Source organism: Procambarus clarkii, chromosome 24, assembly GCF_040958095.1.
Source record: "Procambarus clarkii isolate CNS0578487 chromosome 24, FALCON_Pclarkii_2.0, whole genome shotgun sequence".
NCBI classification, from domain to species: domain Eukaryota; kingdom Metazoa; phylum Arthropoda; class Malacostraca; order Decapoda; family Cambaridae; genus Procambarus; species Procambarus clarkii.
In genome coordinates, this window is record NC_091173.1 from 29,137,663 (window position 1) to 29,150,072 (window position 12,410).

The following is a 12,410-nucleotide window of genomic DNA, read 5'->3' on the forward strand; positions in this document are numbered from 1 at the left end:
AAAAGAATAACGTCTGCGGCATATGCGAGGCTGGCTAACATCAGATCAGCCTTCAGGAACCTGTGTAAGGTATCATTCAGAATCTTGTATATCACATATGTAAGACCAATCCTGGAGTATGCAGTCCCAGCATGGAGCCCGTACCTTGGCAAGCACAAGACGAAGCTGGAAAAAGTGCAGAGGTCTTAGTCCCAGAACTAAGAGGCGTGAGTTACGAAGAAAAGCTGCGGGAAATGCACCTTACGACGCTAGGAACCAGAAGAGTAAGGGGGAGACATGATCACTACCTACAAAATCCTCAGGGGAATTGACAGGGTAGACAAGGATAAACTATTCAACACTGGTGGTGTGCGAACAAGGGGACGCGGGTGGAAACTGAGTACCCAAATGAGCCAAAGGGACGTTAGAAAGAAATTTTTCAGTGTCAGAGTAGTTAACAGGTTAACTGCATTCCACCATCCCGGATGCTGCCAGGATGGTGGAATGCAATAGGCAGTGAAGTGGTAGAGGCTGACTCCATACACAGTTTCAAATATAGATATGATAGAGCCCAGTAGGCTCAGGAATCTGTACGTCAGTTGATTGACAGTTGAGAGGCGGAACCAAAGAGCCAGAGATCAACCCCCGCAAGCACAATTAGGTGAGTACACTCACCTAATTGAGTGTGATGGTGACACTCAAAAAACCCTCCCTCCCTCCCTCCGACCCCTCGGTTCACACACACACACACACACAAACATCCCCCCCCCCCTTCACTAGGGTCACAGGCACACCTATAGGCCACGCACTATCTCTAGTAGACCGGACCCTTCACCAGCCTTCTTATAGATCCTTCAACTCTCATCATTCATATCTTCACCATCACACGTGTGGGTCTCATACTGAAGCTCCTTGCTCGAATGATCATTATATTCCAGCTAGTTTCTCGACATGTCATCACCAGTTACCCAATCAACGACCATCTCGCATGTCTAACTCATTAGGAGAAGACCGCTAATTATTATGAGAAAAGTCAGCTAGGCTGGCTTACTCAGGCGCCGTGGTTCCTCACCAACCTGCCACAGAAACTTCTTTAGTTCCTCAATCTGCTGAAGAATTTCACTCAACCGTGTGTGTGATGCTATCCAGTGCCAGGCGGAGTCGTCGTCTGGGGAGTCGAGGAGCGCTGAGTCTAGCTGGGGCAGTTGTGGGATTAACCCCATCAAGGAGGCTAGGGTACGTGCTAGGTACAGCAGTCCTGTCTGCTGGCTCTGCCAGTCTGCTGCTTGGTCCTGGAGCATACTCAGCTCCATCTTGGTCATCTCCACCCGCCCCCACTCACGGTAAGTAGTTGAGGCTATCACCACCATCAACAAGGACACCCAAACCCTCCATCCACCGACTGCACTCATGAATAATAAAGTCGAAGGGCCGAGAAATCAACGAAATATACTCTTGATATTCACAAGACCAGAACAAATGTTTTGGTTAATTCTTTTCAGTTTTGAAGGTAACGAGGTCATAATACTATCTCAGATCAAGTGGTAATTTAGTGAGGGTGGAACTGTCAATGGCAGTTGTGAGTGGTGAAGGTAGTGTTGGCAGTGACTAATGGTGAAGTAAGGGTGGCAACAGTGACTGGAGGCGAAGCAAGAACAGTGACACTGACACAACCCTTCCTTCACAACCATACACTGTCAACTGGTGACATAAGAGGAAATATTGCTTCACCAACTAGCGACGCAATGCTGGTTTTCAGGGATAAAATTATCCGCACAGAAATCTAAGGCAGAGAAACTAGGTGACAACACTCCGGAAGGGAGGATGCTGGGGCCTCGTAGCCTGGTGGATAGCGCGCAGGACTCGTAATTCTGTGGCGCGGGTTCGATTCCCGCACGAGGCAGAAACAAATGGGCAAAGTTTCTTTCACCCTGAATGCCCCTGTTACCTAGCAGTAAATAGGTACCTGGGGGTTAGTCAGCTGTCACGGGCTGCTTCCTGGGGGTGGAGGCCTGGTCAAGGACCGGGCCGCGGGGACACTAAAGCCCCGAAATCAACTCAAGATAACCTCAAGAAGGTGAAAATGAGGATGCTGCGGGGATAGTGAAGATAAGGATGCTGCAGGGATGGTGAAGATTAGGATGCTCCAGGGATGGTGAAGATCAGGATGCTTGGGATAGTGAAGATGAGGATGCTACGAAGTTGACGAAGATGAAGATGCTGCGGTAATGGTGAAGATAAGAATGCTGCAGGGGATGGTGAAGTTGAGGATGCTGTGGGGAATGGTGAAGATGAGGATGCTGCAAGGATGGTGAAGATGGGGATGGTGAAAATTAGGATTCAGGGGGATGGTGAAGAGTAGGATTCAGGGGGATGGTGAAGATGAGGATGCTGTGGGGATGGCGAAGATTAGGATGCAGCAGTAATGGTGAAGATAAGAATGCTGCAGGGGATGGTGAAGATGAGGATGCTGGGGGATGTGAAGATGAGGATGCTCCGGACATAGTGAAGACGAGGATGCTGCAGTGATGGTGAAGATGAGGATGCTGAGGGGATGGTGAAGATGAGGATGCTACGAAGATGGTGAAGAAGAGGATGCAGTGGTAATGGAGAAGATAAGAATGCTGCAGGGGAAGGTGAAGTTAAGGATGCTGTGGGGGTATGGTGAAGATGAGGATGCTGCAAGGATGGTGGAAATGGGGATGGAGAGGATTAGGATTCAGGGGGATGGTGAAGATTAAAATTCAGGGGGACTGTGAAGATGAGGATGCTGTGGAAATGGTGAAGATTAGGCTGCTGCAGGGATGGTCAAGATGAGGATGCTGCAGGGATGGTGAAAATGACGATACTGTGTGGGTGGTGGAGAAGAGGATGCTACAGGTATTGCTGAAGATGAGGATGCTGCGGGAGATGGCGAAAATGAGGATTCTGCGGGGATGGTGAAGATGAGGATGCTACAGGTGATAGTAAAGATAAGGATGCTGCGGGGGATGATGAAGATGAGGAAGCTGCGGGGATGGTGAAGATGCGGATGCAGCGAGGATAGTGAAAAAGAGGATGTTGCGGGGATCGTGAAGATGAGGATGCTGCGGGGATGGTGAAGATGCGAAAGGTACAGGGAATGGTGAAGATGAGGATGCTGCGGGGATGGTGAAGATAACAATAATGTGGGGATGGTGAAGATGAGGATGCTGCGAAGATGGTTAAGTTGAGGATGCTGCAGGGGATGTTGAAGATGAGGATGCTGCAGGAATGGTGATTATTAAGAAGCTGTGGGGATGTTGAAGACGAGGATGTTGGTGGGGGATGGTGAAGATGAGGATGCTGCGAGGATGGTGAAGATGAGGATGCTGAGGGGATGAAGACAATGAGGATGCTACGAAGATGGTAAAGATGAATATTCTGCGGTAATGGTGAAAATAAGAATGCAGCTGGGGATGGTGAAGATGAGGATTCTGCGGAAGATGGTGAAGATGAGGATTCTGCGGAAGATGGTGAAGATGAGGATGCTGTGGGTATGGTGACGATGAGGTTGCTGCGGGAATAATGAAGATGAAGATGTTGCGGGGAGGATGAAGATGGGATTGTTGCGGGGATGGTGAATATGAGGATGCTGCGAGGATGGTGAGGATGATGATGTTTCGGAGGTGGTGAATGTTAGGTTGCTGCCGGGATGGTGAAGATGAAGATGCTGTTAGGATGGTGAAGATGGGGATGCTGCAGGGGATGATGAAGAATATAATTCAGGAGGGATGGTGATGATGAGGATGATGAGGGGAATGTGAAGATTAAGATGCTTCAAGGATGGTCAAGATGAGGATGCTTCAGGGGATGGTGAAGATAAGCATGTTGCAGGGGATGGTGAAGATGAGGATCAGTGGGGGGATGGTGAAGATTAGGATGATGCGGGGATTGTGAAGATGAGGATGGTGTTGGGATGGTGAAGATGAGGATACTGCGGAGATGTTGAAGATACGGATGCTACAGGGGATGGTGAAGATGAGGTCTCTGTAGGGATAGTGAAGATGACGATGCTGTGGGGAACATGAAGATGAGGATGGTGAAGATGAGGATGGTGAAGATGAGGATGCATCAGGGGATGGTGATGATGAGGATGTTGCAAGGGATGGTGAAGATGACGATGCTGCGGAGATTGTAAAGATGAGGATTCTGCAGGTGATGGTGAAGATGAGGATGCTACAGGGATGGTGAAGATGGAGATGCTGCAGATATGGTGAAGCTGAAGATGCTGCGGGGATGGTGAAGATGAGGATGGTGGAGTTGATGAAGATGAGGATGGTGTAAGGATGGTCAAGATGAGGATACTGTTGAGATTGGGAAAATGAGGATTCTGCGAAAATAGTGAATATGAGGATGCTGCGGGGATGGTAAAGATGAGGATGCTGTGAGGATGTTGAAGATGATGATGCTATGAAGATGGTGAAGATGAGGATGCAGCGGTAATGGTGAAAGTAAGAATACTGCAGGGGATGGTGAAGATGAGGATTCTGCGGAGATGGTGAAGATGAGGATGCTGTGGGGATGATAAAAATGAGGATGCTACGTGGGATAGTGAAGATAAGGATGCTGCGGGGGATGATGAAGATGAGGAAGCTGAGGGGATGGTGAAGATGACGATACTGCGGGGATGGTGAAGATGAGGATGCTACAGTGATGGTGAATATGAGGATGCTTTGTGGATGACGAAGATGAGTATTCTGCGGGGATGGTGAAGATGAGGATGCGATGAGGATGGTGAAAATGAGGATGCTACATGTAATAGTGAAGATAAGAAGGTTACGGGGGATAATGAAGATGAGAAACCTGCGAGGATGGTGAAGATGAGGATGCTGCGGGGAGGGTGAAGATGAGGATGCTGCGGAGATGGTGAAGATGCGGAAGGTACAGGGGTTGGTGAAGATGAGGATGGTGAAGATGACGATGCTGCTTGGATGAGGATGCTGAATATGAGGATGCTGCGAAGATGGTGAAGATGAGTATGGTACAGGGAATGGTGAAGTTGAGGATGCTGCAGGGATGGTGCAAATAACGATACTGCGGGGATGGTGAAGAAAAGGATGCTACAGGTGATGCTGAAGATGAGGATGCTGCGGGATATGATGAAGATGAGGATTCTGCGGGGATGGTGAAGATGAGGATGCTGCCAGGATGGTGAAAATGAGGATGCTACAGGTGATAGTAAAGATAAGGATGCTGCGAGGGATGATGAAGATGAGGAAGTTGCGGGGATGGTGAAGATGAGAATGCGGCGGGAAAGGTAAAGATGAGGATGCTGCTTGGATGGTGAAGATGAGGATGCTGCGCAGATAGTGAAGATAAAGATGCTGCAGGGATAGTGAAGATGAAGATGCTGCTGGGATGGTGAAGATGAGAATGCGGCGGGAAAGGTAAAGATGAGGATGCAGCTTGGATGGTGAAGATGAGGATGTTGCTGGGATCGTGAAGATGAGGATGCTGCGCAGATAGTGAAGATAAAGATGCTGCAGGGATAGTGAAGATGAAGATGCTGCTGGGATGGTGAAGATGAGGATGCTGTGGTGATGGTGAAAATTAGGATGCTACGAAGTTTGTGAAGACTAGGATGCAGCGGGGATGGTAAAGATAAGAATGCTGCAAGGGAGTGTGAAGATGAGGATACTGATGGCGATGGTGAAGACGAGGACGCTACAAAAAATAGTGAAGATTAGGATGTTGTGGGGTTGGTGAAGATGAGAATGCTGCGGGGATAGTGAATAAGAGGATGCTGCGATGGTGAAGAGGATGATGTTTCAGGGATGGTGAATGTAAGGTTGCTGCCGGGAAGGTGAAGATGAAAATGCTGCAAGGATGGTGAAGATGGGGATGCTGCAGAGGATGCTGAAGATTAGGATTCAGGGGGACGGTGAAGATGAGGATGCTGTGGGGATGGTGAAGATTGGGATGCTGCGGGGATGGCCAATGTGACGGTGCTGTGGAGGATGGTTAAAAAGAGAATGCTACAGGTGATGCTAAAGATGAGGACGATGCTGCGGGAGATAGTGAAGATGTGGATGCTACAGGGATGGTGAAGATGAGGACGCAACGAGGATGATGAAGTTGAGAATTCTGCAGGGATAGTGAAGATGAGCATGATACAGGTGATAGTGATGATGCGGAGGATGGTGAAGATTAGGATGATGCTGGGTTTGTTAAGATGAGGATGCCATAGGGATGTTGAAGATGCGGATGCTACAAGGGATAGTGAAGATGAGGTTTCTGCGAGGATGGTGAAGATGACGATGCTGCTGGATTGTGAAGATGAGAATGCTGTGAGTATGGTGAAGATGAGAATGCTCCAGGTAATGCTGGAGATGACGATGATGCGGGGATGGTGAAGATGAGGATGTTGGTGGGGGATGATGAAGATGTGGATGCTGCGGAGATAGTTAAGATGAGGATGCTGCAGAGATGGTGAAGATGAGGATGCAACGAAGATGGTGAAGATGAGGATGCAGCGGTAATGGTGAAGATGAGAATGCTGCGGGAGATGGCGAAGATGAGGATTCTGCGGGGATGGTGAGGATGAGGATGCTGCCAGGATGGTGGCAATGATGATTCTACAGGTGGTAATGAAGATAAAGATGTTGAGGGGGATGCTGAAGATGAGATTGCTGCGAGGATGGTGGAGATGACGATGCTGCGGGGATGGTGATGATGAGGATGCTGCGGGGATGGTGAAGATGAGGATGCAGCGGAGATGGTGAAAATGAGGATCTTGCGAGGATCGTGAAAATGAGGATGTTGCGGGGATGGTGAAGATGAGGATGCTGCGGGGATGGAGAAGATAACGATGCTATGGGGATGATGAAGATGAGGAAGCTGCGAAGATTTTGAAGATGAGGATGGTGATAATTTAGAAGCTGCGGTTGAGGACGAGGATGTTGGTGGAGGATGGTGAAGATGTGAATGCGGCAGAGATAGTGAAGATGAGGATACTGCGGGGATGGTGAAGATGAGGATGCTGTAGGGAAGGTGACGATGAGGATGCTACATAGATGGTGAAGATGAGGATGCAGCGGTGATGGTAAAGATGAGAATGGTGCGGTAATGGTGAAGATGAGGATGCTGTGGTTATGGTGGAGATGAGGATGCTGCGGGAATAGTGAAGATGAGGATGCTGTGGGGAGGATGAAGATGGGATTGTTGCGGGTATGGTAAATATGAAGATGCTGGGAGGATGGTGAAGATGATGATGTTTCGGGGATGGTGAATATTAGGTTGTTGCCGGGATGGTGAAGATGAGGATGCTGCAAGGATGGTGAAGATGGCGATGCTGCAGGGGATGATGATGATTAGGTTTAAGGGAGGATGGTGATGATGAGGATGCTTAGGGGATGGTGAAGATTAGGATGCTGTGGGGATGGTCAAGATGAGGATGCTTCAGGGGATGGTGAAGATGAGGATGTTGCGAGAATCGTGAAGATGAGGACACTGCGGGGATGGTGAAGATGCGAAAGGTACAGGGGATGGTGAAGATGAGGATGCTGCGGGGATGGTGAAGATAACGATGCTGTGGGGATGGTGAAGATGAGGATGCTGCGAAGATGGTGAAGATGAGGATGCTTCAAGGGATAGTGAAGATGAGGATGTTGTAGGGGATGGTGGAAATGACGATGCTGTTCAGATTGTGAAGATGAGGATGCTACGGGGATGGTGAAGATGAAAATGCTGCAGATATGGTGAAGATGAGGATGCTGCGAAGATGGTGAAGATGAGGATGTTGGAGGTGATGAAGATGAGGATGGTGTAAGGATGGTCAAAATGAGGATGCGGTTAGGATTGGGAAGATGAGGATGCTGCGAAAATGGTGAATATGATGATATTGCAGAGATGGTAAAGATGAGGATGCTGTGGAGATGATGAAGATGTTGATGCTACGAAGATGGTGAAGATGAGGATGCAGCGGCAATTGAGAAGGTAAGAATGCTGCAGGGGATGGTGAAGATGAGCATGCTGCAGAGGATATGGAAGACGAGAAGGCTTCAGGGATAGTGATCATGAGGGTGCTGCGAGGATGGTGAAGATGATGATGTTTAGCGCATGGTGAATATTAAGTTGCTACCGGGACGGTGAAGATGAGGACGCTGCAACGATGGTGAAGATAGGAATGCTGCAGAGGATGGTGAAGATTAAGATTGAGGGGGGATTGTGAAGATGAGGATGCTGTGGGGACGGTGAAGATTAAGATGCTGCAGGGATGGTCAAGATGAGGATGATGCATGGATGGTGAGGATGAGGATGCTTTGGGGATGGTGAAAATGAGGATGCTGCATGTGATAGTGAAGATAAGGATGCTGCGGGGAATGATGAAGATGAGGAAGCTGCGGGAAGAGTGAAGATGAGGTTGCTGCTGGGATAGTGAAGATGACGATGCTAAGGGGATGGTGAAGATGAGGATGCTGCAGGGATATTTAAGATTAGGATGCTACGGGGATGGTGAAGACGAGGATGTTGGTGGGGGATGGTGAAGATGAGAATGCTGAAGAGATAGTGAAGATAAAGATGCTTCAGGGATAGGGAAGATGAGGATGCTACGATAATTGTAAAGATAAGAATGCTGCAGGGGATGGTGAAGATGAGGACGCTATAGAAATAATGAAGATTAGGATGCTGCGGGGATAGTGAAGATGAGGATGTTGGAGGTGATGAAGATGTGGATGGTGTAAGGATGGTCAAGATGAGGATGCTGTGAGGATTGGGAAGATGAGGATGCTGCGAAAATGGTGAATATGAGGATGCTGCAGAGATGGTAAAGATGAGGATGCTGTGAGGATGGTGAAAATGATGATGCTACGAAGATGGTGAAGATGTGGATGCAGCGGCAATGGTGAAGGTAAGAATGCTGCAGGGGATGGTGAAGGTGAGCATGCTGCGGGAGATAGTGAAGATATGGATGCAACAAGGATGGTGAAGATGAGGACGCAACGGGGATGATCAAACTGAGAATTCTGTGGGGATGGTGAAGATGAGCATGATAAAGGTGATAGTGACGATGAGGATAATGCAGAGGATGGTGAAGATTAGGATGATGCGGGGTTTGTGAAAATGAGGATGCTGCGGGGATGGTGAAGATGTGAGGACGCCGTGGGGATGTTGAAGATGCGAATGCTACAGGAGATGGTGAAGATGAGGTTTCTGCGGGAATGGTGAAGATGACGATGCTGCGGGGATCGTGAAGATGAAAATGCTGTGAGGATAGTGAAGATGAGGATGTTTCAGGGAATGGCGAAGATAAGGATGCTGCGGGGAATGGTGTAGATGACGATGCTTCGGAGATGGTTAAGATGAGGATGCTGCAGATATCGTGAAGATGAGGATTTTGGGGGTGATGAAGATGAGTATGGTGTAAAGATGGTCAGGATGAGGATGCGTTTGGGATAGTGAAGATGAGGATGCTACGAAGATGGTGAATATGAGGATGCTGTGAAGATGGTGAATATGAGGATGCTGCGGGGATGGTAAAGATGAGGATGCTGCCGGGGATGGTGTAGATGAGGATGCTGTAGGGGATAGTGAAGATGAGGTTGATATGCAGATGGTGAAAATAAGGATGATGCAGGGAATGGTGAAGATGAGGATGCTGCAAAGATGGTTAAGATGATGATGCTGCGTTGGATGGTGCAGATGAGGATGCTGCTAGGATGGTGAAGATAATAATGCTGTACTCACCTAGTTGTGTTTGCAGGGGTTGAGCTCTGGCTCTTTGGTCCCGCCTCTCAACTGTCAATCAACAGGTGTACAGATTCCTGAGGCTATTGGGTTCTATCATATCTACAATTGAGACTGTGTATGGAGTCAGCCTACACCACACCACTGCCTAATGCATTCCATTTGTCAGCCACTCTGACACTAAAAAAGTTCTTTCTAATATCTTTGTGGCTCATTTGGGCACTCCTGTGTCTCCTTGTGCGTGTGCCTCTTGTGTTAAATAGCCTGGCTTTATCTACCCTATTAATTCCCTTCATGTCCCCCTAACTCTTCCTTCTTCTAGCGAACTGAGGTTTAATTCCCGTAGTCTTTCCTCGTAGCTCATACCTCTCAGCTCAGGTACTAGTCTGGTGGCAAATCTTTGATCCTTTTCCAGTTTAGTCATATCCTTGACTAGATATGGACTCCATGCTGGGGCTGCATACTCCAGGAATGGCCTGACATGTGGTATACAAAGTTCTGAATGATTCTTTACACAAGTTTCTGAATGCCGTTCGTATGTAGGCCAGCCGGGCATATGCCGCTGATGTTATCCTCTGGATATAGCCTGCAAGAGACAGGTCTGGCGTGATATCAACCCCCAAGTCTTTTTCCTTCTCTGACTCCTGAAGAATTTCCTCTCCCAGATGATACCTTGTATCTGGCCTCCTGCTCCCTACACCTATCTTCATTACATTACATTTGGTTGGGTTAAACTCTAACAACCATTTGTTCGACCATTCCTTCAGCTTGTCTAGGTCTTCTTGAAGCCTCAAACAGTCCTCTTCTGTCTTAATCCTTCTCATAATTTTGGCATCGTCCACAAACATTGAGAGAAATGAATCTATACCCTCCGGGAGATCATTTACAAATATCAGAAACAAGATAGGACCGCGTGCAGAGCCCTGTCGGACTCCACTGGTGACTTCACGCCAATCGGAGGTCTCACCCCTCACCGTAACTCTCTGCTTCCTATTGTTTAGGCACTCCTTAATCCACTGGAGCACCTTTCCAGCTACACCTGCCTGTCTCTCCAGCTTATGTACTAGCCTCTTATGGATTACTGTGTCAAAGGCTTTCCGACAATCCAAGAAAATGCAGTCCACCCAGCCCTCTCTTTCTTGCTTAATCTTTGTCACCTGGTCATAGAATTCTATTAAGCGAGTCAGGCAAGATTTACCCTCCCTGAACCCATGTAGGCGATTTGCCACGAAGTCCCTTGTCTCCAAATGTGCTACCAGTTTTTTTCTCACGATCTTCTCCATCACTTTGCATGGTATACAAGTCAAAGACACTTCCCTGTAGTTCAGTGCCTCATGCCTGTCGCCCTTTTTTGTATATTGGGACCACATTCGCCGTCTTCCATATTTCTGGAAGGTCTCCTAACTCAAGTGTCCTACTATACACTATGGAGAGTGGCAAGCAAAGTGCCTCTTCACTCTCTTTCAGTACCCATGGCGAGATCACGTCTGAACCAACAGCCTTTCTAACATCCAAATCCAGCAGGTGTCTTTTGACCTCCTCTCTCGAAATTTCGAACCCTTCCAAAGCCGCCTGGTTTATTTCCCTTTCTCCTAGCACAGTGACCTCACCTTGTTCTGTTGTGAAGTCCTCCTGGAACCTCTTGTTGAGTTCTTCTCACACCTCTTTGTCATTCTCTGTATACCTGTTCTTGCCTGTTTTAAGTTTCACTACCTGTTCTTTCACTGTTGTTTTCTTTCTGATGTGACTGTGGAGTAGCTTTGATTCGGTCTTGGCTTTGTTTGCTATATCATTTTCATAACTTTTCTCTGCTTCTCTTCTCACACTGACATACTCATTCCTGGTTCTCTGGTATCTCTCTCTGCTTTCTGGTGTTTTGTTATTCCGGAAGTTCCTCCACGCCCTTTTGTTCAGTTTCTTTGTTTCCATACATGCCCTATTATACCATGGATTCTTCTTTTGCTTCTCGGATTTTTCCTTTTTGGCCGGGATGTATCTGCTTACTGCCTCCTGACACTTTTGGGTGACACAGTCCATCATATCTTGTACAGACTTAGCTCTGAGGTCTGTGTTCCAAGGTATTTCCCTTAGGAAGCTTCTCATCTCCTCATAATTTCCCTTTTGGTATGCCAGCCTTTTGTTTCCTAGTTCGTTTTGGGGGGATATAATTCCTAGCACTACCAGGTACTCAAAGTTCAATACACTGTGATCACTCATTTCTAAGGGTGCTTCCATCTTGACATTCCCTTATATCCCCCTATTTAGGGTAAGTATCAGATCAAGCATTGCTGGTTCATCTTCTCTCATTCTTGTTGGTTCCTTGATGTGCTGGCTTAGAAATTTTCTTGTTGCTACGTCCAGCAGCTTAGCTCTCCATGTTTCTGGTCCTCCACGTGGGTCTCTGTTCTCTCAATCTATTTTCCCATGATCGAAGTCTCCCATGATTAGTAGTCCAGATCCATTTATGCTAGCAACATAAGCTGCTCTCCATATTATGTTAATGGTGGCCATGTTGTTTCTATCATACTCCTGTCTGGGTCTTCTGTCATTTGTTGGTGGATTATACATGACTACGACTATAATTTTTTGCCCTCCAGTTGTTATTTTACCTATTATGTAGTCACTGAAACCTTCACATCCCTGAACTACCATCTCCTCAAAGTCCCAGCCTTTTCTTACCAGCAGGGCAACACCACCACCACCTCTTCCTTCTCTCTCTTTCC

The 12,410-nt window shown here is 47.7% G+C and overlaps 1 protein-coding gene across 1 annotated transcript; it reads right to left on the reverse strand.

Annotated features, from left to right (window-relative positions):
- Positions 1-3,803: 3,803 nt before the first annotated feature.
- On the reverse strand, positions 3,804-10,980 carry LOC138367995 (uncharacterized). The gene is made up of 3 exons (XM_069330286.1): positions 10,886-10,980; positions 6,212-6,979; positions 3,804-5,034 (listed from the first exon to the last, which is right to left on the reverse strand). Exons 1-3 carry the CDS (start codon positions 10,978-10,980, stop codon positions 3,804-3,806), a joined length of 2,094 nt encoding a protein of 697 aa, XP_069186387.1.
- Between the last annotated feature and the right edge of the window lie 1,430 nt (positions 10,981-12,410).